Source organism: Camelina sativa, chromosome 19 (genome assembly GCF_030686135.1).
Source record: "Camelina sativa cultivar CO46 ecotype springtype chromosome 19, ASM3068613v1".
NCBI lineage: Eukaryota > Viridiplantae > Streptophyta > Magnoliopsida > Brassicales > Brassicaceae > Camelina > Camelina sativa.
This window is the reverse complement of record NC_141898.1, coordinates 25,511,553-25,538,034: the sequence shown is the minus strand read 5'-3', so window position 1 is coordinate 25,538,034 and position 26,482 is coordinate 25,511,553. Positions and strand designations below refer to the sequence as shown.

At 38.5% G+C, this 26,482-nt stretch overlaps 4 protein-coding genes across 5 annotated transcripts; 2 read left to right on the top strand and 2 right to left on the bottom strand.

Annotated features, from left to right (window-relative positions):
• Window positions 1-2,813: 2,813 nt before the first annotated feature.
• Window positions 2,814-6,038, top strand: LOC104767143 (THO complex subunit 6). 2 transcript variants are annotated; one of them, XM_010491179.3, is made up of 11 exons: window positions 2,814-3,506; window positions 3,576-3,652; window positions 3,738-3,783; window positions 3,895-3,955; window positions 4,037-4,090; window positions 4,201-4,281; window positions 4,382-4,421; window positions 4,704-4,804; window positions 4,964-5,074; window positions 5,330-5,446; window positions 5,669-6,038. In XM_010491179.3, exons 1-11 carry the CDS (start codon window positions 3,169-3,171, stop codon window positions 5,756-5,758), a joined length of 1,116 nt encoding a protein of 371 aa, XP_010489481.2. In that variant the 5' UTR covers window positions 2,814-3,168; the 3' UTR covers window positions 5,759-6,038. The 2 variants fall into 2 exon arrangements, 1 of the variants encoding a protein (XP_010489481.2); XR_015591621.1 differs by having other exon boundaries at window positions 3,063-3,506; window positions 4,041-4,090.
• Window positions 6,039-10,628: 4,590 nt separating this feature from the next.
• Window positions 10,629-14,298, top strand: LOC147921010 (UPF0725 protein At3g19520-like). The gene is made up of 7 exons (XM_087501340.1): window positions 10,629-10,694; window positions 10,790-10,847; window positions 12,903-13,024; window positions 13,186-13,251; window positions 13,386-13,608; window positions 13,707-13,789; window positions 13,900-14,298. The coding sequence occupies exons 1-7, from the start codon at window positions 10,629-10,631 to the stop codon at window positions 14,296-14,298; spliced, it is 1,017 nt and encodes a 338-aa protein (XP_087357466.1).
• Window positions 14,299-14,486: 188 nt separating this feature from the next.
• Window positions 14,487-15,999, bottom strand: LOC147921009 (uncharacterized). The gene is made up of 2 exons (XM_087501339.1): window positions 15,144-15,999; window positions 14,487-14,932 (listed from the first exon to the last, which is right to left on the bottom strand). Exons 1-2 carry the CDS (start codon window positions 15,997-15,999, stop codon window positions 14,487-14,489), a joined length of 1,302 nt encoding a protein of 433 aa, XP_087357465.1.
• Window positions 16,000-16,731: 732 nt separating this feature from the next.
• On the bottom strand, window positions 16,732-18,987 carry LOC104767142 (glucan endo-1,3-beta-glucosidase 8-like). The gene is made up of 4 exons (XM_087500555.1): window positions 18,846-18,987; window positions 18,274-18,597; window positions 17,601-18,100; window positions 16,732-17,509 (listed from the first exon to the last, which is right to left on the bottom strand). Exons 2-4 carry the CDS (start codon window positions 18,594-18,596, stop codon window positions 16,899-16,901), a joined length of 1,434 nt encoding a protein of 477 aa, XP_087356681.1. The 5' UTR covers window position 18,597; window positions 18,846-18,987; the 3' UTR covers window positions 16,732-16,898.
• Between the last annotated feature and the right edge of the window lie 7,495 nt (window positions 18,988-26,482).

Here is a 26,482-nt window from a genome sequence, read left to right as displayed (position 1 = left end):
GTTGGGATGTTTGTAGTGGGGCCTGGGGGTGGCCATGGCAGTGGTGTTATTCTAGGAGAGAGTATGGTGTTGGCAGGACATGGAGATGTTCTACGCGAATCACAGGGGTGGTCCCGGTTAGTGAAATGCTTATACACGTTATAACAGTTTGCTATAGGGACGGGGGTCCTGAACAACTCATGAAGAGATGGGGGTTCTCCTGAGAGGACGGGGGGTTCTCTAGATACCGATAGCTCGAGGGACTGCGGTCATGAGGGTGGAAGGAGAGATGGGGGTTCTTCTGGTACCGAGATCTCGAGGGTGACGACCTGAGGGTGAGACGGTATGGCTCAAAGACAGGGGGTCAGAGAGTGTGATCGGTATAGCTCGAAGGTTGTGACCTAAGAGCGGATGAGTTGGAGGCATTGTAACCGGATGTGGATTAAGGAGATTGATGGGGGTTCGATCTCAGATTTCTTATTGTAACCGGATGTGGTTTAGGAGATTGATGGGGATTCAATCTCAGGTTTCCGGTTGAGACCGGATGCGAATCTCGGGGTTGATGGGGGTTCAATCTCAGGGTTTCTGTGTGTTGATCGGGAGGGTCAGGTGTATGCTGGTCGGGGGGACCAGAGTTGTGATTATTGGGGGAGTATGGTTTGGATTGACCAGTGGGGTCAGGACTTTATTGACCGGTGGGGTCAGGATTGTGTGGACCAGTGGGGTCAGGATGGTGTTGACCGGTGGAGTCAGGATGGGTTGACGAGTGGGGTCAGGGAGGTTTAGACCAGTGGTGTCCTGGATTACGGCAGGTCGGATGGTAGGATGGCGTGAAACATTGCAATGGTGGTTGAATGAGTTTTTGCGATCGAGTGGCGGTGTTTTGCAGATTCGAGGACGAATATTTTGTTAGAAGGGGAGAATTGTAACATCCGCGAACCAAATTAGAGACTTTGGGAGTGGATGTCAATCGACACCAAGAGGAGTGTCGATCGACACCATCAATTTTTGGTTCGACCGAGTTGTTTTGAATTGTCGTTTTGGCTCGGTTTGGTTCAATTGAAGCTCCTAACCGATGTATTTAAGGAGAAAGTCGACGAAAAGGGTTTTGGGGGAAGTGTTTTGTCGCCGTCTAGAGGGAGTTAGAGGGAGAAAAGTGTTCTTGAGAGTATGGAGGCTTTTTGAGAGATTATTGGCTTGGATTGAGAGATATGTTGCTGTGAAGTGAAGATCTTGTGCTAGGAACAAAGGAGAAGGCTTCTAAGGGTTGGATTCATCGTTGTTGAGTCAGAATCTTCCTGCAAAAGAGGTGAGTGCATGGCCATGGCTGATCTAAGCTTCAGAATCCTTTGTTTTGCTTGTTTTGTAGCTATTTGTGTTGTTTTCTTGTATGTTTGTGGTTGCCTTTAGAACCCATACTACAATACAACTAACATAGTGGCTAAAAAAATGTCAGAGATAAGGGATTGCAACAATCCAAAGGATAAGGAATGATATCTCAAAAGAGGACCATTCAATAGCTAAATAAAGCCAAAATCTTTTTGATGTAGCATCTTCAGAGCCTGTAGAAGGAATTAGAGAGTCTACTACTCCCCACTTGCCCCGTAGGTATCAAACCATCCAAAACCCTTTGTGGGCAAAGGCATGTAGGACAGGCGCATAATCCCGTGAAATCGAAGCCAGCAACTTCTTCCGCAGGGGAATCCCAGCCGCAGTTAAGAGCCAAAAGAGCCAAACAGAGAGAGTTTGTTAACACACATGAACCGCGTTTATGTCTCACGCAAGCACAACATAAGCGGTCCCCCTTAATAGGTTTCTAGAAACATCGACGTTTCAAGCATTCATTAGTTACCAACTTTTACATGGTAGATCAATATCTCCATATAGAATATTTAGCTTTTTTGAATTGCAATACCGTTTTTTTGGAAATTCATCTTCCATGTACAAAATAATTGAACAAATCAACTTGCGAAAAAACTGCATAATATGAAATATTTTGAACAACATATTGTTAAGGGGAGCTAGATTCGAACCCTAGAAACTCATGAATTTTCTATGTACACATTACCATTTGTACCGTGACTTATACAAAGAACAGTATATATCATGATTAAATTACTAAACCTAAATGATTACCCAAAGCATAATTACTTTTCTAATTGTTGGAGCTAGGCTTGAGCATAAAATCATCCGAAAATCCAAACCGAATCTGATCCAAAAATACCCATACAATAACCGATCGATTTTTGTTTTCATTATTTTTGGATATCGGATGATATCTGATCCAAAGTGATATCCAATAGATATTCGAATATAACCAAAAATATAATAAACAACTTGATAAGGATATATATACACTTAACTATATACGATATACATGAACTGAAGATATAAATATACACACCTAACTATATACGATATATGTGAATCGTAGATACTCCTATATATATGTTATTGTTTACTTTGGTTTTGACTTTTTTTGCATTGACAGAGTCTTATGTCTCGTTTTAGATATTAGTACGTTGCACTTTTATGTATTAGTATGGTTTTATGTTATTTTGAACTTTGAACTTGTCATTTGCTTTATTTTATTTTTAAATACTCGGTTAGTATGATTTTTTGGATACAATCGGATTAAAAAGTATTCAAATAATAGCTTATCCAATAATTTTTGGTTTAATTTTGGTTATCGACAATATCTCCAAACCGATCCAAAATCTGAATTATCCGAACTGAAATCGATCCGAATTTTATAAATATCTGAATGGATGTTAGAGCTAATATCCAAAAAAACTAAAATCTAAAATATCTGAACCGCATCCAATCCGATATCCGAACACCCAGACCTAGGTTGGAGCCATGAAATTGACAAGACCAACCAAAGAGAGTAGGATCCAGAGGATGTCCGCTAGCAACCAGTGAACAAGACATGTTGAAACCGAACAGAGCTGTTTCAGGAGAACTTCTGATTGGGTAGCAAGGTTGGCCATCAAAGACAAGAGGAGTTAGTTGCACCCTGAGAAAAATAGCTGACAAAATGTTAAACACAAAAATAACTAAGGGACTAAGAGTATATATTCAATAGAATTACTAAATCGGCCGGTTTAGAAATTCCTCCACCTTCACCAAAGCACTGGTGGTGTTATCGCCGGCGTTCTGCAAGAAGAGTATCACCGGAAGTAGAAACAGATGAAAATGTACGGAGACGCTACAAACTGGAATGAAGATGAGTATAGAGAAGCAATACTGAAGGAGCGAGAGATACAGACGCGTACAGTATTCAGAACCGCCTGGGCTCCTCCTGTTCCGGCGAGAATCCCTAATCCGGACGCCTTTGTCGTTGCTTCCAGCGATGGAACCTTAGCTTTCCATTCTCTGAACTCGCTTGTTTCTCAATCGGCGAGTTTTGGCTACTCGAAAGGTCAGGATGTTATGGTGGCTGAACCTGAGAGACTGGTTAGGGCACACGATGGCCCTGCTTATGATGTCAAGTTCTACGGTGAAGACGAAGATGCTTTGCTCCTCAGGTAAACTAAACCCTTCTTTGTTGGTTCTTTGAAATTGTAATTTGAAAATTTCGATCTGGATTTGTGTAGTTGTGGTGATGATGGTAGAGTTCGAGGATGGAGATGGAAAGAATTTGCTGAATCAGAAGCATCCCTTCATTTGGAAGGTGTGTACACCATTTATTCTTTGTGGTTTCTTGGATATGAAAGATTAAACTAAGAGCTTGGTGGTTCTTTTCTTATGATATACAGAGAATCATGCGAAGCCATTGATTGAATTGACTAATCCACAACACAAGTGAGTCATGTCCATTTGATTCCACTCTCTTAGTGCAAATGCTATAACTAAAGTTGTGAAATGTCAGTATCAATTGATGCTATAACCATCATTCGTTTTCTTTTCTCATAGAGGTCCTTGGGGTGCTCTTTCACCAATGCCTGAGATCAATGCTATTTCTGTTGATCCTCAGGTTGGAATTTTTATTTCTATATCTCATTGTTTTGTTCCGGGTTGAATGTTCGCCCCTTCCCTCATTTTTCATCTATGATAGTCAGGAAGTGTATTCACGGCAGCTGGTGATTCTTGCGCATACTGTTGGGACGTGGTATGTATTTGATCGTTGTGAATGTCTATCGCTGTACTTCTACAGTATGTGATATTCGAGAGTCGAGACATCTACATTCTAAGCTACCTAAATTTTTTTGACATTTTCAGGAGAGTGGTAAAATCAAAATGACCTTCAAGGGGCATTCAGACTATTTGCATACTGTAGTTTCTCGTAGCTCTGCAAGTCAGGTAATGGTGTTTCCATAAGTATTAGAAATGCACATTCCTATCCGTATCTAAGTTCCACATTTTGCATTTTTGTCTGATCATGCTAAGTCTCTTGCTCCAGATATTGACGGGTTCAGAGGATGGGACTGCAAGAATCTGGGGTATTTTCCTCACGTTCCTCTTTATAATGCTGTAGTTTCTAGTATTATGTTTGGATCATCTGTGGTTATAGAACTTTCAAAATCATTTAGTCCTCATGTTGGTACTTCAGATATAATGCTCCTCATTTTTGTTGACTGCTTCTTAAAACTCGATGATGTTCATTTGGTGGTTACAAAACATTCTTCACCACGTTTAGTTTTAGGTTACGGTACATGTGGTATACTTTACTTGTCTAGACTAAGCTTTGTACACTCAAGGCTTTCTTTTGTTTTGTCAACCAGATTGCAAAACGGGGAAATGCATTAGAGTAATTGGTTCCCAGGATAAAAAGTCCGGCCTTCGCATTAGTTCTATGGCCCTCGATGGAAGTGAAAGCTGGTTGGTAAGAATTAAGCAAATGAATTATTGCAACGTGCTATTTTTCAAAAGGGGTTGTTGCCTCCACGGCTCCACTAACCTAAGAATATAGTTTCTTTTTCCTGGTGAATCAGTTTGAAGTTTAAAGACTGGGCATTTACTGTTATTTCTACTGGCATTTCAGGTTTGTGGACAGGGTAAAAGTTTAGCTTTATGGAATCTTCCTGCCTCAGAATGCGTATCAACGATATCCATCCCTGCACATGTACAGGATGTGATGTTTGATGAAAAGCAAGTAAGCAGAACAAGATTAGATAGCAGTGTAATATAAAGTCGGAGAGGCCGTAGGTGTTATTTGTTTATAAAGGCTTAATAGGTTTATGTAGTATCTCTATGAATCATCTCTCTTTAAATAAATTGATAAAAAAAAAAAATTACCGTCTTTTCTAAACTAGAAATAGAGGTCAACACAGTTTCAATTCCTTTGACAAGGTTGGACATCTTTTTTATAAAAAACAATTTGTCTGTCTAACAAGTATCGCATTATCAGATTTTGACTGTAGGAGCAGAGCCACTTCTAAGGCGTTTTGACTTAAATGGAGCTTTGCTTTCTCAAATTCACTGTGCTCCTTGTTCAGTATTTTCCATTTCCATGCATCCAGCAGGGGTATGTTTCCAATTCCTTCTTTTCTCCCCTTTTACAATATACATGTGTTTGCTTATCACTTTAAAAGTTCGATATATGAGATATCCAGAGATAACGCCATGTTAGTTAGTTCTCTTTACAATATACATGTGTTTGCTTATCACTTTAAAAGGTCGATATATGTTATGTGAATTTGTTAACTCTTTTGGAGTAACCGTTAATCCAATGCTTTTGTATCTGCAGGTAGTTGCTGTGGGAGGTTATGGAGGTCTTGTTGATGTCATCTGTCAATTTGGAAGCCATCTCTGCACATTCCGTAGCAGCTCACTGTAAAAACTCCTTACGATTTCTCGGTTTTGGCTCGATACTTAGGTTCCTGCTTCTGAAAAAGATTTCAAGATCCCGTTTGACATATATGTTCAGAAGGTTGGGAATGGGGAGGCGGTCTTTTGGTTCGGTTTGGTTTGATTCGACTATAGACCAAATAGTTTTCTGTTTCAATGTAATTGGTTTGTTGTGGTTCAGTAGTTGCTACCGAATTTGAAACCTTTTAAATGACATTGTTGAACCGGTTTAGTCTGATCACGTACATTAACTGCCGTTGAGTTTCAAATTTTGCGAGTCCTGCTTTCTTATGGTTGATTGATCCCACCATTGATCAAATAATTGACGAAATAAATGCTAGTCTTCACATTCCAAACTCAATGGTTCTCCTCTTTTACAATGCAAACACCCGTTGTAAAAAAAAATCAAAAACTAGAAACATTTCATGAATGTGAAATTGCATCTAAAGCACCAAAAAAATGTTAGATATCTACCACTATTTGCATGTTTGTCAGCCTCTGTTGGCCAACCGACTTCTCCAGCAATGATTGGCATATCTCCATGACCAACAGCTGTCAAAGCCGATACCAAAGTTTGAAACTTGGCATCGGAAACGTTTGTGTAATCGATACAATTGTCATCTACTGGTGGAGCGCCATCCTCGAACCGAGATAAAATGACAAAGAAATCTATGTATGTGTTGTAAAACACTTGTGGATTCCATAGACCGGCCCGCTCACAGTCCGTTAGGACATGGCCTTACGGTCCATTTACTGTCCGTACATGTACGGCCCATCGGCCATTGCTTCGCGGCCCATGGCCTATCTTATGTACTCTATTGCTTTATGGGCTTTAGCCTTTGTACTCTACTATATATATGTAACTTCATTCGATTATCATTAATAAGAACAAGAAATTTCATCCTTCAACTCTCTAGTTTCATAACACGTTATCAGCACGATAGCCTCTAAGGCCAACTCTCTAGTGATCGAAATTTTATTGAAGACTTGATCAAAGTTCGAGGTTCGCGGTTCCCGACGTTTTCAGTTCGCGGTTCCTGACGTTCGCAGTTCGCGGTTCCTGACGTTTGCAGTTCGCGGTTCCTGACGTTCGCAGTTCGCGGTTCCTGACGATAGCAGTTCGCGGTTCCGGCCGAGAGCGGTACGTAGGCGGTACGAGGATCTGTCCGAGAGCAGTCCGAGAGCAGTTCGAGAGTGGTACGAGGATTGGGTTGATAGCGGTTCTGATCGAGGTTCGTGAGTGAAATCTGAGGTCTTTAGCTCCCAGATCAAAACCAGTCAGACCCTAATTGGTGAAAGGTAAAATAAAGTCTAACCCTCTTAGAACCATATAATCGAATCTGAACCCTAACAGCTATTGAACCATAAAACATCCAAGTATACAAACAAACAAATCTTAAGAGTTCTATTCTTGTAAATCTTAAAATCGGATTGCATAGGGCTGTTAGGTTGTTTGTAAATTGCACCAAACTTTGTCAAACTTAAAATTGAATTTGGTTGTTTTGATTGTTTGTTGCATAAGAGCCTAGAACATGAATTTGTTAAAATCAAATATTGTTAAAGTGTTCTAAGATTTAAAACTTGGATCATTCATGCATCATAATTAAAATCAAATCATTGTATAGGATGTTTAAAATCGGATTGCATGAATTCATCCTTAGGATTTCTTAAGCATAAACTTGAACATAGATTTCCTGTAAATTTCGGCCATGAGAAACATAAAACTCGAGCATGAAACTTGTTCTAGGATTATTAGGATAACTTCCATAAACTTTAATCATTATCCTAAAATTTAAGTAAAAATTAACTTTAATGTTCTAAGAGTATTTCCGATTGAATTAAAACTTTTGTTAAAATTCTATAAACATTAAAACATGAAATCGGAAATTAAAATATTGGTTAGGATAAGTTCCTAATTATCTAAAACTCTTAAAACAAATTTACTAAATCCTAGAAAGAAAAGGAAATTTAAGAAAAAGGAAATCCTATCTAGAAAAAGGAAATTGTTGCATGCATGCTAGTTCCTATCTAGATTTGTTGTTCATGCATATTAAGCCACGAAATTGAGTAGAATAAAGGCATGTTTCGGTCTCAAATACCGCATGACCTAAGTTCGAAATTATAAGTAAAGGCAAGGCATGTTTCGGTCTCAAATACCGCATGACCTAAGACTAAAATGATTCCATGGTTCGGTCTTAAACACCGCATGGCATGATCCAAATGAATTACATGGTTCGGTCTTAAAAACCGCATGATATAATCGGGTGCATGTCTTGTATAGTCAAAGAACCTATGTGAGTGTATTAAGGATGATAATGGTTGCACTAAAAGAATAAATGTAAGGCAATTTTGCATACACACCATCACCTTGCTGAGAGTCTCAAGGACCAAGTACCATACCATTGAGAATCTTATTGACCTTTGGACAGAGTTGAAAAACAATATGGACACCAATAGATGGTGCTCCTACCAAAGGCTCAATTCGAAAAACCTAAGGATCCAGGAATTCCAATCCATGGATGAGTATAACTCAGAGCTTTTAAGATTGTCTCAATCCTAAGGTTGTGTGGTACTGAAGTCACGGAGAGAGAGTTACTAGAGAAGACTTTGTCTACTTTTAGTACTCACAATATAGTACTTCAGCAACAGTACCATGAAAATGAGCTGTTGATGAATAGTGCTATGAGACCTCCCGGTACAACCCCATTACCGGAAAAAGAGCCCAAGGAGACCAACTACGTCCACAGAAAAAGACACTATGGCCATGGCCGTGGTGGCAGAGGACGTGGTGGTCGTTGGGGCCAGGCAAGCCGTTTTGATGGTTACGGCCGTAGACCAACTACGTCCACAGAAAAAGACACTATGGCCATGGCCGTGGTGGCAGAGGACGTGGTGGTCGTTGGGGCCAGGCAAGCCGTGGCCGCGGTGGTAGGGGCCATGGGTCCTTTAAACCGCAAATCAAGGCTAAATCGGTTTGTCACCGATGTGTAAATGAAAAGTGCAATGAAACTCACAAGGTTGACATGACAAAGAAAAATCCTAAAGAACCTAAAGAGCCAAAGAGACTAATGAGTCTATCTATGTCCATAGAGACAAGTATGGTCGTGGCCGAGGAAGAAGTGGACATGGTGGTCCTGGTCGTGGGACTTACCAAAGACATAATTATGATGGTCAAGGCTATAGAAACCGATTAGGCTTCGGCCGTGGTTGGGGTAAAGGCCGCGGGTTATCTAAACCCGCAACATAAGACCAAGTCCACTTGTAATAATAATTATGGTATAGAAAACCATAAGATAAAGACATGCAGAACTCCTAAATTGGATTATGAGATTTTGGTTGCCTAAAGAAAAATATTTAAACTCATGTGGTGTATTAATTTAATTTCTATGTTTTGAATTTGATTGAATTATTATTTTGATTTAAATCCAATTATTTTATTTCCTTTAATATATATTAAAACATAAATCCTTGTCCATTATTGGAAATGATTAAGGACAAGAAAATAATTGTGGTGGATAGTGGATTAAGCCACACAAAGCCAATATTAGCAAAGATAAGCGGGTATAGCAAGCCTAAGTAAAGGCTACGGCCAGGCATATATTTTATGGCACACATTTTGAACTAAGTGTTGCATTATAATCACCCAGCTCTAAGAGAAGCTTATTGAGCTTTAAGGACATTCATTTGAATGGTTTCCATATTGAAATAAAGGGTGAAGGAAACAGAGAGTTCCTATATATATTGAAATCACCCATGGACATAAGAAAGTCCTAGAGCCTATACCTGCACTAGCCACTGGTTTTCTTACCATGCTAAGATTAATATAATAGAGGCTAATATGGCAATGAACGAAATGTTCAATAATTCACTTTATGGCATGACCGGATTGGCCATCCGGATTCTAACGTGATGCGTATGTTGATATTAAATAAAAATGGGCACACTCCTAAGAGAGAGAAGAGTTATCCCTACAATCTCACGTGTGTAGCATGTACACAAGGGAAACTCATTTATAAGGCCATCACCAGCAAATGTAACTAAAGAAATTTTCCACTTAAGACTATAAGTCTAGATAGTGCTGGTGAATTTATATCCCAAGCGTTTAATAATAATGGTATGTCCATGGGGGGGGAGTGTGGACCACCCTGTGACACATGAACATACAGAGAATGGATTAGATGAATCCTTCATTAAACGCACTTAATAAATTGCTCGACCATTACTCATGAGGTCGAAGCTTCTTGTGTCGGCTTGGGGACACACAATATTACATGCAATAGAACTTATACGCATCAGGCCATCTAGTGAGTATAAATATTCCCAAATGCATAACGGGTCATAAGCCAGACATATCCCATCTAAAATAATATACGGGTGTGCCGTTTATATTGCATCATCACAGAGAACAAAGATGGGACCTCAAAGGAGGATGGGAATATATATTGATATGATTCTCCCACCATTGTTAAGTATCTTGAGCCAACTATGGGTGATTTATATGTGGCCAGATACACGGATTGTCAGTTTGCTGAGTCCGAATTCCCTATATTGGGTGGAGAGAAAGACAAGCTGGTCAAAGAAATATTATGGAATCAAACATCCTTAAATTGGCAAGATCCTCAAGATTATACATTTGCAAAAGCTAGCTATTCAATTGCCAAGATTCCTTTAATGACCCAAAGAGAATTATGAAATCGTACATACCAGCTTGTAATGCACCAGTACGTATTGATGTTCAAAAGGAACACAATAATCAAGTTGCTACAGAGTCTAAATAGACCAATATGTTCCATAGAAAAGAACCTTCGGAAATCTAAGAAAGGTGCAAATAAAACCGAGGTTAAGGAAAGAGTATAGACATGGCCGGGGCAAATCCTAAGGTACCAACAATGAGGTTTGGGACGCTAAATCTCAAGGTCCTTAAGGTATTAATAATAATAAGAGCTCGATAAACTATATCATGTCTAGAATAAAATGGAACTGCAAAGATGTCAACATTAATGAAATAATTGCATGCAAGGTAGCACTTGAAGTAAATGAGGATCAGAAACTCAAGTCTATATTAGAGTGCACTCAAAGTAAAGATTGGCTAAAATAGAAAGGAGCCATTGACGTGGAGTTAAACTCTTTAAAGAAGAGAAATGTGTTTGGTCCGACCTTAAGGACAACACTTGATATAAACCAGTTGGACATAAGTTGGTCTTTGTAAGAAAGAGAAATGAGAGTAATGAAAGCGTGAGATAAAGCACGGCTTATAGCACAAGGATTCTCTCAAAGACCAGGAATAGATTATGAGGAGACTTACTCCCTGTGATGGATGCAACGACTTTAATAAGTCTGGCTATAAAAGAAAAACTGGATTTACGGTTAATGGATGTTAAAACCGTATACTTACATGGTCCACTGGAAAATGAAATGAGATTACCAGAGGGTATAGAGCTCAATTATAAGAGTGGTTCTCGAGAAAATACTGCATAAGGCTAGACAAATACCTTTATGGACTGAAACAAAGTGGGTGTATATGGTACAATAGTTTAAGCAAGTACCTAGCTAAAGAAAGCTATAATAATGATCCCATCAGTCCATGTATTTATAAAGAAGTTTGCAAACAAAGGATTTGTGATAATAGCAGTCTATATGGATGATTTAAACATCCTTGGAACCCCTGGTTAAATCGCCCAAACAAGAAAGAATTTGAAATGAAAGACCTAGGCAAAAGAAAAATTCTGTTTGGGGTTACAACTTGAGTACATAAATGATAGAATCCTTGTGCATCAAATGGCATATACAGAAAAGTACTCAAGAGTTTTAATAAGGACTAAGCTCACCCATTGACTAGCCCAATGGTTGTAAGGAGCATTGACTTGGATAAAGATCCATTGGTCCAAAGAAGGACAATGAGAAAGTTCTCGGTCCTGAAATGCCATACCTCAGTGCTATAGGAGAATTAATCTTGGCTAGCCACACTAGACCAGAGATAAGTTTTGTCGTGAACCTCCTAGCAAGAATTAGTTCTTGACTAACCCAAAGGCACTAGAGTGAAATTAAGTATTTATTATGTTACCTACAAGGAAGGTAAGATTTGGGTTTATATTTTACTAACTATAACAAAGAAGGTTTTAGTTGGTATTGTTGATGCAGGTTATAGCAAAGAAGGTTTAGTGCGTTTTGTTCGATGACTCAACATATATGGACGGATAGCGGCATGGACGACAACAAAGAAGCAATGGTCATATATGAGGACAATTCGGCCTGTATCGCACAACTCAAGGAAGGTTACATCAAGGGAGATCGGACAAAGCACATACTGCTGAAGTTCTTCTTCACCAAAGCATTGCCGACATCGACGTTCAGGAAGTTCACGCACAAGATTGGAATGCGGAGACTTCTGGACTTGGAGTGATGTTTGGATCAGGGGGAGCAATGTGTGTTGTACTCTTTTTCCTTCACCAAGGTTTTGTCCCATTGGGTTTTCCTGGTAAGGTTTTAATGAGGCAGCATCCCCTAAGTACATTGCAGCGATCCCATCCAACATGGCACGGTCATCTCGTCCAAGGGGGAGTGTTGTAAAACACTTGTGGACTCCATAGACCGGCCTGCTCACAGTCCGTTAGGACATGGCCTTACGGCCCATTTACTGTCCGCACATGTACGGCCCATCGGCCATTGCTTCGCGGCCCATGGCCTATCTTATGTACTCTATTGCTTTATGGGCTTTAGCCCTTGTACTCTACTATATATATGTAACCTCATTCGATTATCATTAATAAGAACAAGAGATTTCATCCTTCAACTCTCTAGTTTCATAACAGTATGTTTTTTTTTTCCTGACTTCAGTCGAAGGCCCAATAAAAGCCCACTATAGAAGTGAGGTATAAATGGCGTGGAGTGGAGTAGAGAAAACCTAAATCCCATCCATCCATCCATCCCGCGCTCGCTTACAGGAAAGGGAGAAGAAGGTTAAGCGTGAGATTCCCGGGTCCGATCCGAGGTTATGGAAATACAGAAGAACTGCGACGTAATCTACTCTTTTTTTCTATTTACCCTAACTTGTTGTTTTTCTCAGATATCGCTTCTTTGACTAATATTTGCTTGTTAATGACAATTATTTTAATTATATCCATCCCATTCAGAATATGAAGATTGGAAAGAAGAAGTTCTTGATGAAGATGAAGAAGGTAAAGGTCTTGATGGAGGAGAAGGTAAAGGAGGAGGTTGTGGTTCGGAACTTTCGCGATGTTCCAATACAGCGGAAGTTCGATGTACGTATTCATTCTTTCTATATATCCTAGTTGTTGGTTTGTCAAATTGCTTCCTAATATTTGCTAAATAACAAAACGGGTCTTACGTACGTACAATTAGGACTACCAAATCTTCTGTGGCATGCCGTTAATCTACCGTGCTAATCCGTACCAGAGTTTTAAAGCTTTCATACTCCAACTTTACGCTAAGTTGGGTCTTCATCGTTACAATATTCTTCAGGTAAATTATATACAGTAGTAACGATCTTTGTTTTCAAGGATATATATCTATTGAATTTAATCTTATTAGTTGGGCCTTCATCGTTACAATGTTCTCGTCTCGTGGTAATATATCAATCAATTTTACTATTTTAGGGGAAAGACTTGAAGGTCAGTACTATATATAAATACATCATGTCCACGGGTTGTGCTGCTTGCCAATACCGCATAACTTTTGATGTCAAGGATCCACGGGAGACCAGTGATTCGCCACTTCAAACTTTTGAGATTCAAGTTAATGAAAAAAAATATAACAGTCTCCTTTTGACGTGCACTATGGCTGGACCTCTAGGTAAATTATATATATGTAAACTAAGTAGTGTACATGACCAACAACAACAATCTCGAGTTAAAAATCATCTTTGTTTTGTATGGGGGAACCCATGAATGGCAACAGATGGGGTGGTAGCGTGTCAGATATAAAGCTTCTCTCAGATTTCTTACCTGACTTGCCGCCAGTGAATCCTTTCCAAGATGATACTTCAGACCGGTTTTACGTGGTAAATCCAAAGACCACACTAGCCACTGAGAGTTTTTATTAATATTTTTCCGCTTATTTATATCCAAAGACCACACTAGCTACTGAGAGTTTTTTTTTCGGTTTGGGCAGCTGAAAAAATCAGAGGTGAAGAAAAATGACTGGATTCGTTTGTATTTGGAACTTGCAGTTGCCACAGCTAATAGGACCCATAGCAGATTTGGTATGGCCAATTTGAAGATTCTTAGAGTGGCTATGGAAACTCCACGAGAACATGTGTTGCCCATTAGCGAGGGACTTGGCGCCTATGATGCTATTTTCTACATTAGGTACACAGACTCATGCAAGGCTCGGGCTGGCGACGATGTTGATCGTGTTGCTGTTGTCAGAAGAATCTTGGATGACCATACGGAAATCTTTAGACTCGTGGGTCGCACTCACAGCATCAGATTATTAGGGAACGGGGAATCCCAGAAGACAGTTGTGCATGGCTCGGAGGACATAGAGATTCCACAGGACAATCAGACATGATGGATGGTTTCAACGGACATTGGTGGAGTTGTACTCATAACTCTCAAACCATGAACGCTAGCTTCTTTTTTTTTTTTTTTGAATGAATGTAAAAATATATTCAAACCAAAAAAAGTTCTTTTTACAATAGATGCAGCCTTGTTCGAAACGTTATTCAAAAAAGTGTAAATGTATTGAGAAATATCAGACTAGGGATGAGAAGCGAGCCAGATCTGAAGCCCATCTGCAAACTTCGTGGTATGCTGCTGCTGCAAGGCAAGAAGTTTGTTTCGAATCAAGCGGTCGAGAAACTTAATGTGCTGAGCTGTTGTACTAGGATTGCCTCCATGTCGTCGACGGTTACGCTCCAGCCAAATGGTATGGATTGTGGCCTGAAGAGCAAGACGTAAGAGAAAACAAATTGTGCCTTTGATATTCGTACCCGAGAGGAGGATCAGGAGTTGAGAGAGTTGAGTTGAGTAAAATTGAGGGCAGAGGGATCGAGCCATAGCATGGCAAACACGTGAAGTATATCCACAATCAAAAAACAAGTGAGGAACGGTCTCCAGCAGGGCACTGCAGAACCCACAAGAAGGGTTCAGACCTCTGTTCCACTGCAGCATACGATCCCCTGTAGTAAGCCTCTGACGGATCGCTAACCATAAAAGAAAAGAGTGCTTTGGTATGGAGTATTGAAACCAAACGCTCTTGACCCAACCCACTTGTGACCCTACTCGACGGAGCTGCAACCAAGTCTCAGAGGTGGAAAACCAAGGATTAAAAGAGGTGTCCGACCGCCGCCAGAGAGCAGTGTCAATGTGATCACATGGACCACGAGCCCGTAATGCAGTAATTTCCTACTCCACCTGGGTCAACCGAAGCAACTGTGGCCTGCGAAGTGATTCCAAGCTCAATGAAACCTCGTTCCCCAAGCAAAGGAAAAAGACAACCAAGGGAACACCAATTGTCATGCCAAAAAGAAGTAAGTGAACCATCACCAACCTCCATTTTGTGAAACTGTTTTGCAAGCGCCCTATATTTAAGAATTTTTTTCCACATCCAAGAACTCCTGGTAGTAGACTCTTTTACTGACCAAAAAGAAGCCCTTCGCAACAGCTCACACTGAATCCAATTAACCCAAAGAGAGCCTGCAGCCGATACTATACGCCAAATCAATTTGAAACAGCTAACTTTGTTGACCTCAACAAGCGATCTCAAGCCAAGACCACCTTCCTCCTTAGGCATACAAACATCCCCCCACGCAAGCTTATTTTTCTTGGCATCAAGCTCTGGACCGGACCAGAGAAATGCATTGCAAAGCCGTTCTATCTCCTGAACACATGCACTCGGTAACCTGAAAGCCGAAACCCAAAAATTGGTAAGACTCGCAATCACTGAACGAAGCAGTTGCAACCTCCCCGCAAAAGAGAGGAATCGATGCTTCCAGGAGCCAATGCGACTACGGATCTTTTCGATGAGTGGAGCACAGTGATGGACCGTCATTCGTTGAGTGAGCAGGAGCAGCCCTAAATAGCGAACAGGCAAAGAACCAGAGGCAAAAGGGAAGCGAGCAAGAATGTCCTCCCTAGTGCGACCAGTAACCCCTGCTAAAAACAGAGTTGATCTCTCCAAACTGATTGACAAACCCGATATTGCAGCAAAGTCCCTAAAGACCTCTAAAATTCCTTCCATAGAAGAAGCTTTCCCATCAGAAAACACCATGATATCGTCAGCAAAACAGAGGTGGGTAAGGTTTAAGCTACGACAACGAGGATGATGCAATATCGGGTTTGTCAATATATATTTGATCCATTTGAATTTATGGATCCGAATAATAAACCCGTTGACCAAGCTAGCTAGGATTGTTATGTGGATTGCTTTTGTGCAACTTTTTGTAGATTTTAACTAAGTGTGTTGTTCTGCTTTAGATTGGTCGACTAAGTTATTTGGTGTGTTCCGATTGCTTTTTGTGTTGTGTGGATTTTTAAGTGTGTTTCTCAGCTTGAATACTTCTTGCTTTGAGAAGGCAATTTTAGTATATCTGTCTTCTTCCTTAATAGTCTTTTACCCTTTCAGTGGCTTAATCTTCGACTTTGTCATTCATTCCAAAAGTAGACGCAAACATGTGCGTGTCATTCAAACTCAAGCCACTTTTAAAAACATGTGGTCTCTTCTCTCGTCTTCCTTCACCAGCGCTGGCTATGTGTGCTTCCGATCATGAGAAAACTTCATAACTACAACGGATCCGTCGTGCATAGAGACGAAACCTCCTTATCGATGATCGATCCCAAATTAGAATCCAAGTAATAATAATATACTAGATTTTAATCCGTGGGACAATTTCTTAAAAAATAATAACATTTTACTTTTTTTGTTTTTTATATTTAGTTTGTTTTGTTTAAATAAATAATAATTTTGTGAGGTTGCGAGGTTGTTTAAATAGTGTTTTCAAGGTTTTTACAAAATCGGAATTCTTTTACAATGCAATAATTCTTTTAAATAGTGTTTTGGTTGCCCGTCCGATTCTTTTACAATGCAAACATATTCATATCTGGAAATAAATTTCACCACAAAAAAAATAGTTTCCATATATATAAAGAGAACCTCGCTAAACTAAAACCTCAAAACATCAGCCCTGTTAAGAGGAACCAAACTCCGGCAATCAACAAAACCAAAGAAGGAGAAGACGAAGAAGAAGCTTGGGAAGCAACAATCTGAATAGGGAAATTGCATTGTCCCTGAGATATATTTTGTGTGGTAATGGTGGCCATACCTTGGAAGACACAAGCATTCTCATCCTGGTTCTTCTCTTGAAAGTACATGTTAAACGCATACGAAGCGTTCCCATTTGCATCAAGACTATTGCAAGAAGACCCGTAACCAAGCGCCGTGCAGTCCGAGTAAGTGCAGGCGAAATCTATGTTATCCGCAAGTTTCGTCAAATCTTTAGAATCTGGATTGAACATACACCACTTGCTAGATAGATACGTCACGTTTTGCGCACCAATCAACAACTTGTTCTGTCCTTGACCTGATAAATCTATAGGAAACTTTGGTTGCCCGTCGAACTTAAATAGTCCCCAGTGGCGCTCGAACGGTCCAGGTGCTATACTTTTCGCATCCTCATCAAGTAATCCGAACAAGTATACCTCAATGTAGGTAGGTCTCAATGGCGTACCTTTGTTTGTTCCAAGCCTTGGTAAAAGACCATTGTAGAATCTGTATGCATTGCCTGTGAACACCCGTTGTAAAAATCAAATTTTTAAAACATTTCATGAATGTGACATTGTATCCAAAGCACTGAAAAAATGTTAGATATCTACCACTATTTGCATGTTTGTCACCCTCTGTTGGCCAGCCGACTTCTCCAACAATGATTGGCATATCTCCATGACCAACAGCTTTCAAAGACGATACCAAAGTGTCGAAATTTGCATCGAAAACGTTTGTGTAATCAATACCATTGTCATTTACTGGTGGAGCGCCATCGAAGAAGGCATAGTTGAGTGGGAAATCATCATTCCCATAGAGACTTAAAAAAGGGTAGATGTTAATTGCGATGGGAGCGCTGTTATTGCCAAGAAAATCAACAATCTGAGTCATTGGACCGATGATATCAGGACGGAATCTTCCTGCAGATGGCACAGGATTGCTTGCCGGTGAATCATAGACATCAGCGTTTAAAGGGACTGTAGCTTTGACTGAGTTGCCTAGTCCGGCTTCGTTTAAAGCGTTTTGGATGTTTTGAAGTGCAGGGAATGTGAGGTTTATAAATGATCCGTTGTATGATTTGAGGAATGGCTCATTCCCAACAGCTACAGACCTGAAAGCACACATCCACAGGAGATAAGCTTCACTGAGACAAATACATACAATTTCTCTAAGTTTTCTTACAAGAGTAACATTTGCAGAGATTTGATATCACAACCAGACAAATTTAAGAACCAATCGATAACAATCAAACTGAGAAAGAAGCAGAGGGAGAAACTCACTAACGTGATATTGACACCACCATCGAAGTTATAACGAGTTACATTCTGACGAACCCAATCCTTGGCTCGGTCATAGCTTCCCATGACTTTAAGCTGATTATTAGGAATAGCAACCATAACTTCAAGACCCGAGCCGGCAAGTGCACCCATAGTGGTCTCATCCGCATCAAAAAGCTTAACTTTGTTGATGTTATTGTCCTTAAGCATTTGAACCACTGTCTTTGGAGGTAGCTTATGTGTAGCCATTGTTCCCCAGTTCACACCCAACCCATCTACCACAATACCCATGATTCCAAATCCAACAAAGAGGGCCAACAGATTCATCATCCTGAGATACAAGTAGAGAGCTTACTAGAGATTTTTACCCAAAATTCAAACGTGAATACTACTAACAAAACCCCTTAACTAGAACATTTGTAAAATCTCATTAAAACCCAGCAATATAAACAGTTTCCTAAATGCAGTTCAATCCAAACATCAGAAAGTTCAAAGCTTTACACGCAGAATCTACGAGATAACACCAAAATAAAGCCGAAGATAAGATTTTTAAACAAAATATGAGAATGGGAAAGAGACCTTTCTCACTGAGACTACTTGTTGTCAATCAAAAAGATTGAGTCTCTTTTTCTCGCTTTTACTGTTGTTGGGAAAAAGCTTTCCCCTTTGATCTCTCGACGGTGAATATGATGTTGCTTTTGTAATTGGGTCTTCAAAGTTTGAGACTTTATTGGAAGCCTACGAAACTTAGAGACGATTTGGTAAAAGCCAAAAAATTAAACCAAACATAAAAAAGTTTGTTTAGTACATTTTAAAAATTTAATTGGCAAACATTACATTTACTATTTAAAATTAGAAAAATAGGAGAATATATCTATAAAATCTATAGAGAATGTGTATAACAGAGAATGTGTAAGATACTAGAGATTGATAGAGGGTTGGTGAGAAGATTATATACCAAAAAGGATATCTGTGGATGAAAAATAAATTTTTTTTTACCTTCAACCAATAATTATTTAAATAACTGTTAATATAATCTTTTTATATAAAACTTCTTAAAAACAAAAAAAATCTAGAAAATCTATATTTTTTCTTTACTATTTGATATGAATTTTATTTAACATTTTTTAAATATATTATATACATCTTTTGTATACATACACTTAATAAGGTGTATAAACATATGTATACTTTATAAGGTGTATAGACATCTGTACACTTAATAATGTGTACAAACATCTTTACACTTAATAATGTGTACGGATACAAAATTTGAAAAAAATATTTAACATTATCAAATAAAATCATCAGACAAAATGCATATCAAATTATAAAGAAAAAAATCAAAAAAATTTAAATATCTTTAAAATTTTAGAAAATAAATTTTAATTAGCCAGCATTTTTGTTTTTAGATTGTAAGAAGCATATAATAAAGAAAAAAAACTAAAAAAATCATAGACTCAATGACATTTGTTGTAAATATGAAAGGTTGATGAGGGTTGGAAAGTCTTGTGAACAGTAGAAAACAGTAAAATATGTGGAATTGCTAATTGTAACTAGCAATTATCTCAAAAAAAAAAGTAAACATTGATACTTTACAAATGCTTATGTAAACATCCTTATAAACAAATTAAAAATAGTAAAGATAATATTTCATATAAATGGTGTCTCTCTGGAGAGGCGATTTTTTCTGCGATTCCAACTTCCGGCAATACCGGTTTTTTTCTCCGTTGAGGAGTGTGTCTCCGACCGACAGAAATGTGGCTTCCTGTTTGAGCATTTCGGTTGGCGGTTTTGTTCTGTTGTTTTATCACGACAGTTATCCCGGTCCAGAAAAGTCGATTCAACTGTCTCAGGAAACCGCCATGGTTGTCCCTATATATTCAGCAATTCTTCATGAAAATTCTCAATCGTCTTCCCTCCTTCTCTAAAAACCATCTTCTAAAGTCTACAATGAGTGACTATCTCCGGAAATCGGTCCAGGATCTGGACTTGGGCATTGATGACATTCCAATACCTCTTCCACCGGAATTCTGTGAACGGGCGGCTAATGTTAACCGCTACTCTCTGGTTGTAACCCCGGTGAACCCACGGAAACAAAACCTACGCGCTTTGATCCGCCAAATGCCTCAGGTATGGGGTTTCGTTGATGGGTGTGTTAACCAGATTCTCGATGATGGGCGTGTCCAATTCTGTTTCCAATCTGAGGAAACACTCAATTCTGGTGCTTAACCGTGGGCCTTGGTCCTTCAATGACTGGATGCTAACGACTCATCGATGGCATCCCAACATAACTGCTAGAGAAATGAAGATTATCCCATTTTGGGTGCAAATCTCTACTTAACTAATGCTATGGCTAGATGGATTGGAAATCGCTCAGGATTAGTCACTGAGATCGATTACGATGAAAATATCAACCAAGTTGAGGCAGTTAGAGTTAAGATAGCAAGGAACATTGATGATCCGCTTCGTTTTCAAAAGAACCTTCAATTCATTGTTGGTGAAAACACTGTGGTCAAATTTCGTTATGAACGACTAAGGAATTTATGTAGCAAGTGTGGATCTTTAAAGAACGACAATAAGGATTGTCATTTGAGTTTTGATGATGAGAATCAAGTGGATTCTGGTAATAGTAGTGATGATGATAATCACTCGACTGGCGACAACAACATGTCAGAGGCCGATACATTACCATCAGTTGATCCTGCTACTTTAATCCCTGGCATCCAGATGGCTCCACCAACTGTAAGATCATCACAACCTTGTCCTGGTATAAGAGGTGCATCAATGAACCCGGTGGTTTTTGCAGATGCTGACTTAAATGCGGAGAAGATACGCTACATACAGGCTAAGCAGAAGACTACCACCAAAGTGCCAAACTGTTATGAGGATCTGTTTGAGGTTTCATCGGACAATGCCTTGTCTGAATTTGTTTTCATGAAGCGAAAAAGAGTCTCTTTTGAGGAAGTTTTTAACAAAGTGGAGGCTGCAGAGGAATTGGCGGTTCTGAGTCAATTCCACAAGAAGAACAAAATAACTACTTCCAATGGCTCGTACTCAGTCAACCAACGATACAACGGAGGCGCGGGGGGCCCTGTACCCCCAGATCCAATATGAGAGTCCTCTCCTGGAACTGTCAGGGCATTGGACCACCGCTGACTATTTCTAGACTTACTAGATTATGTAGTATAACTAAGTGATGTTCTTTTCCTTATTGAAACTCTTAATCAGTGTGATGTAGTACACAAACTTAAGTGTGATTTAGGATTTGCTAATATACTTATTCAGCCCCCTCTTGGAAGGAGTGGAGGCTTAGCTTTGATGTGGAAACAAAATGTTGCTCTCAGTCCTATTTCAATGGATGAGCGCCTCATTGATGTTTCTGTAAACATTAATAATATAAGTTTCTATTTGTCTTGTGTGTATGGCCATCCGATTCAAAGTGAAAGACATCACTTATGGGAGAGACTAGCAAATCTTTTATATCATCGTCAAGATCCTTGGTTACTCATAGGCGATTTCAGTGAAATTCTTTCCAACTCTGAAAAACTTGGTGGACCATCTAGAGCTGATTGGACCTTCCGAGACTTTCAACACATGGTAACAATATGTGATCTAGAGGATATACGACACAGAGGAGATAAATTCTCATGGGTAGGAGAAAGACACACACATACCGTAAAATGATGTTTGGATAGAGCTCTTCAAAATGGACCTTGGGGAGCTGTTTTCCCGAATGCTGAGGTTGAATTCTTAGACTTCACAGGATCTGATCATAAACCTATCTACCTAAATTTTAATACTGGATCCTCATATAGACGAAGAAGCTTTTACTTTGATAAACGATTATGCGACGTGGACAATTTCAAAGACGTTGTGAAACAAGGATGGCAAAGACCAACACAAGACATGAATTTATCAATCTCCAATCGCATTGTGTCCTACAGAAAAGCGATGGCTAACTTGAAACACGAGGTTAAATTAAACTCTGAAGCATGAATCAAGGCTCTGCAGTCACAACTAAACACAGCAATGGAAAGTCTCAACTTCACGGTCAGAAAACATATCCCAACTTTACAAGATGAGCTGACAAAAGCCTACTTGGATGAAGAGAAACACTGGAAACAGAAGAGCAGGAATCAATGGATGAACGAGGGTGACAGAAACACAAGTTTCTTTCAATCTTGTGCTAACACGAGGTACACAAAGAACCAGATAAACTCAATCCAAGATACACATGGGAATATGTTTCGTGGACATAGAGCAATAGGAGAGCAGGCACAAACTTTTTTCCAAAAAATCTATTCAACTAATGGACATCCAGTTACAAGGGACGTTTTTGCGGATTTTGAGCCATGGGTCACACAAGATATGAATGAGGATCTCACTCGGCCCTTCACTACACTAGAAATATATGATGATGTGTGTCAAATTGGAGATGACAGAGCCCCTGGTCCAGACGGACTAACAGCTCGGTTCTATAAATCATGTTGGGACATTGTTGGTTGTGATGTCACACGAGAAATTCAACAGTTCTTTGATATTGGTAACATGCCATCTCAATGGAACCACACAAGTATTTGTCTTATCCCAAAAATTGACAATCCGAATACTTTATCTAATTATCACCCAATTGCCCTATGTAATGTTCTGTCCAAAATCATTTCAAAGTGCCTAGTTTGCCGCCTTAAAAAACACTTAAATGGGATAGTCTCGGAGGCACATGCAGATTTTATCCCAGGTCGGCTGATCCAAGATAATGTCATGATAGCCCACGAAGTCATGCACTCTTTAAAAGTTCGAAAGCGAGTCTCAAATTCTTATATGGCGGTCAAGACTGGTGTGAGCAAAGCTTATGACAGAGTAGAGTGGAATTTCTTGAGAACTACTCTGCAGATTTTTGGATTTTGTGATAAATGGATTGATTGGATCATGGCCACTGTCGAAACAGTTAATTTTTCTGTACTAATCAATGGTTCACCATATGGACATGTTAAACCTGAAAGAGGCATACGACAAGGGGATCCCCTCTCACCCTATCTATTCATCCTATGTTCGGATATTTTAAGCCATCTCATACAATCACGAGTTGCAGAAGGTGATATCAAAGGAGTCAAGGTTGGCGAAAACACACCAAGAATAACACATCTCCAATTTGCTGATGATTGTCTTTTCTTCTCAAGAAAATAGTAGAAATTGCCAGACTTTGAAAGATGTTTTTGATGTATATGAATACTATTCGGGACAACAAATCAACACTTCCAAGTCTTTGATAACTTTTGGTTCACGTGTGTATGGCACAACTCAAAATCGCTTAAAAGAGATACTTGAGATCCCGAATCAAGGAGGAGGAGGGAAATATCTTGGTTTGCCTGAACAATTCGACAGAAAAAAGAAAGAAATGTTTGAGTATATCATCACTAAAGTGAAATAGAGAACCTCTAGTTGGAGTGCAAAGATATTATCTCCAGCAGGAAAAGAAATAATGTTGAAATCAATAGCACTTGCCATGCCTGTGTATGCAATGTCTTGCTTTAAATTACCTAAAGGCGTTACTTCAGACATCGAATCGATACTCATGAACTATTGGTGGGAAAAAGATGCACAACAAAGAGGAATTTCGTGGATAGCCTGGAAAAAATTGCAACACTCTAAAAAAGAAGGTGGACTCGGTTTCAAAGATTTAGAAAAGTTCAATGATGCACTTCTAGCAAAACAAGCTTGGCGTTTAATTCAGTATCCAAACTCAATCTTTGCAAGGATTATGAAGGCTCGATACTACCGTGATACTACAATCTTAGATGCAAAACCAAGGAAGAACCAATCTTATGGTTGGTCTTCTTTGCTAGTTGGTATCTCATTGATAAAAAAAGGGATCAAGATACAATGTTGGAGATGGAAATACAGCAAGAATTGGATTAGACAATGTCATTGACTCACATCCTCCAAGACCTGTATCAGCCATAAATGATGAAAACAATGGAACTTTAAACACATTGATGACGGACTCCAGTGTGATCAGATCATGGAACATTTCGAAGCTCCAAACACATATCAAAGTCGAGGATATTGAACACATTCAAAAGATCTACCTTGCACGCGAAGGCCGACCTGACACATTAACATGGAACTACAATACTACAGGTGATTACACGGTTAAATCAGGCTACTGGCTTTTAACTCATGATCCCCTGTCCTTTGATTTACCATCGGATATACCTCATGGTTCATCACAACTCAAGAACAAGATCTGGAAACTGCCAGTAATTCCAAAATTAAAACACTTCCTTTGGCGAGTTATATCTCGAAGTCTTCCAACTTTGACAAGGTTACAATCAAGAGGCATGATATTAGATCCTATATGCTCTAGATGTCGTCAATCTGAGGAAACTATCAATCATGCTTTATTTACATGTCCCTTTGCTCTTATGGGTGGCGTTTCTCAAGCACTACTCATATAGACATTACTAATTTGGCTTCTGATGCTGAAGAAAATATTTCTCATATCATAAATTCAATCCTTAGCTCTGCTTTTTCAAATGATGAAACAATGCTACCTATTTGGTTATTATGGAGAATTTGGAAGGCAAGAAACAATAGTGTTTTCAATAATTTTCGGGAGAGTCCATCAAAAACAGTATTATGGTCTAAATCAGAAGCAAAACAATACTATAATCTCACACATAAAACTGATACGCTTCAACAGAGAAGTGATGATAATAGACACATTCCTAGATGGACTGCTCCACCGATTGGATTTGTGAAATGTAATTTTGATGCAGCATACAATAACTTCAATCATGAATCATCTGGTGGCTGGATAATTCGCAATAATTTGGGACTACCTTTAGCTTGGGGTGCAACTAATCTCTCACATGCCATTTCACCATTAGAAGCGGAAGCAAAAGCTATGCTGATAGCTTTACAACAATCTTGGATAAGAGGCTATACCTCAATAATTTTAGAAGGGGATTGCGAAGTTCTAATTAACATTATCAATGGCCAGACTAGACACCGACAGCTAATCAACATCCTGCAAGATTTAGAGTTTTGGATTTCTAAATTTCAGTTCTTTAGATATGTGTTCACAAAGAGAAAATGTAATAATGCAGCTCATTTATTAGCCCAATTGGGATGTAATTTTTCTCCTTTTTATGTTGAATCTGTAACTAAGCCAGTATGGCTTCATGAACAACTTTGTATTGATCAGCCTTAAATCAATATAAAAGCAATTTGAGTAAAAAAAAAGAACAAATTAAACATAGCTCCAATTGGAAAATATAATTTTTGGACATCTTCTGTTAAAATATATATATATATATATATATATATATATTTGTATTACCTTTTTATTTTATTTTGAACAAAAAAATATAAGTGTATTACAGTAAAACCTCTATAAATTAATAAGGTCGGGACCATGAAATTTTATTAATTTATAGAGGTTTTAATTTATCGATAAATTAATATTTTATTAATTTATGAAGAGATTTTTAAAAGTTTATATTACAAAATAAGATACTTTTGTTATTATTCATATTTTTAAAGATTTTTTTAATTCATATTTTTTTTTATTTTTTTTTATTTTTAATTTAGAGTTTAGATAAAAATGATAAATGTTAGAAGTTTAGAGTTTAGAAGAAATTGCTACTAGTATCATTCATGGTAATGATGAAGTCGAAGAATATATTGCGGTAATTTTAGAACCAATTATATGTAAAGAAGCAATTATCGCATTTAAGACTTTCCATAATTTTTAGATGCGGTTTGAGAAGACAACAATAAAAAAAATTAGAAATGAGCTCCAATAAGAATGTAAATTCAAGAATATGCAAACAACAATAGAGTCATATTTCACTAGATTTTCTTATATATATATATATGCTAATATTATTTGATTATTAATTTATGATATTGATGGGACTATATTTTTACATAGGATTTTCAAAAATATTATTATCTTATTAATTTATCGAAATGTGTTATTTTTTACACCGGCCCAACTCGGGACCGGAAAATTTTATTAATTTATAGCAAGTATTAATTTAAATAGTATTAATTTATAAAGGTTTGACTGTACCTTGAAAATATAAATTTTGGGGGAACAATTGATACAAATCCATAACAATTGATGACAGTCCATACATGTTTGTTGATCCACAAATAAAATTTAAAATCTCTAACTTTTAAAAATTATTAAACTCTACAATAATACA

Bases quoted from the DNA above. Each gene is read 5' to 3' on its own strand.
- LOC104767143 (XM_010491179.3), top strand. From the start codon at position 3,169: ATGAAAATGTACGGAGACGCTACAAACTGGAATGAAGATGAGTATAGA. The intron at 3,653-3,737 runs GTGTGTACACCA...TATGATATACAG, and splicing joins AGCATCCCTTCATTTGGAAG to AGAATCATGCGAAGCCATTG. The intron at 4,282-4,381 runs GTAATGGTGTTT...CTCTTGCTCCAG, and splicing joins CTCGTAGCTCTGCAAGTCAG to ATATTGACGGGTTCAGAGGA.
- LOC147921010 (XM_087501340.1), top strand. From the start codon at position 10,629: ATGGCCGGGGCAAATCCTAAGGTACCAACAATGAGGTTTGGGACGCTA. The intron at 13,252-13,385 runs GTAAATTATATA...TTACTATTTTAG, and splicing joins ATCGTTACAATATTCTTCAG to GGGAAAGACTTGAAGGTCAG. The intron at 13,790-13,899 runs GTAAATCCAAAG...CGGTTTGGGCAG, and splicing joins CTTCAGACCGGTTTTACGTG to CTGAAAAAATCAGAGGTGAA.
- LOC147921009 (XM_087501339.1), bottom strand. From the start codon at position 15,999: ATGGTGTTTTCTGATGGGAAAGCTTCTTCTATGGAAGGAATTTTAGAG. The intron at 14,933-15,143 runs GTGGAGTAGGAA...TTTTATGGTTAG, and splicing joins AGTTGCTTCGGTTGACCCAG to CGATCCGTCAGAGGCTTACT.
- LOC104767142 (XM_087500555.1), bottom strand. From the start codon at position 18,596: ATGATGAATCTGTTGGCCCTCTTTGTTGGATTTGGAATCATGGGTATT. The intron at 18,101-18,273 runs GTTAGTGAGTTT...GTGTGCTTTCAG, and splicing joins GATGGTGGTGTCAATATCAC to GTCTGTAGCTGTTGGGAATG. The intron at 17,510-17,600 runs GTAGATATCTAA...GGGTGTTCACAG, and splicing joins TGACAAACATGCAAATAGTG to GCAATGCATACAGATTCTAC.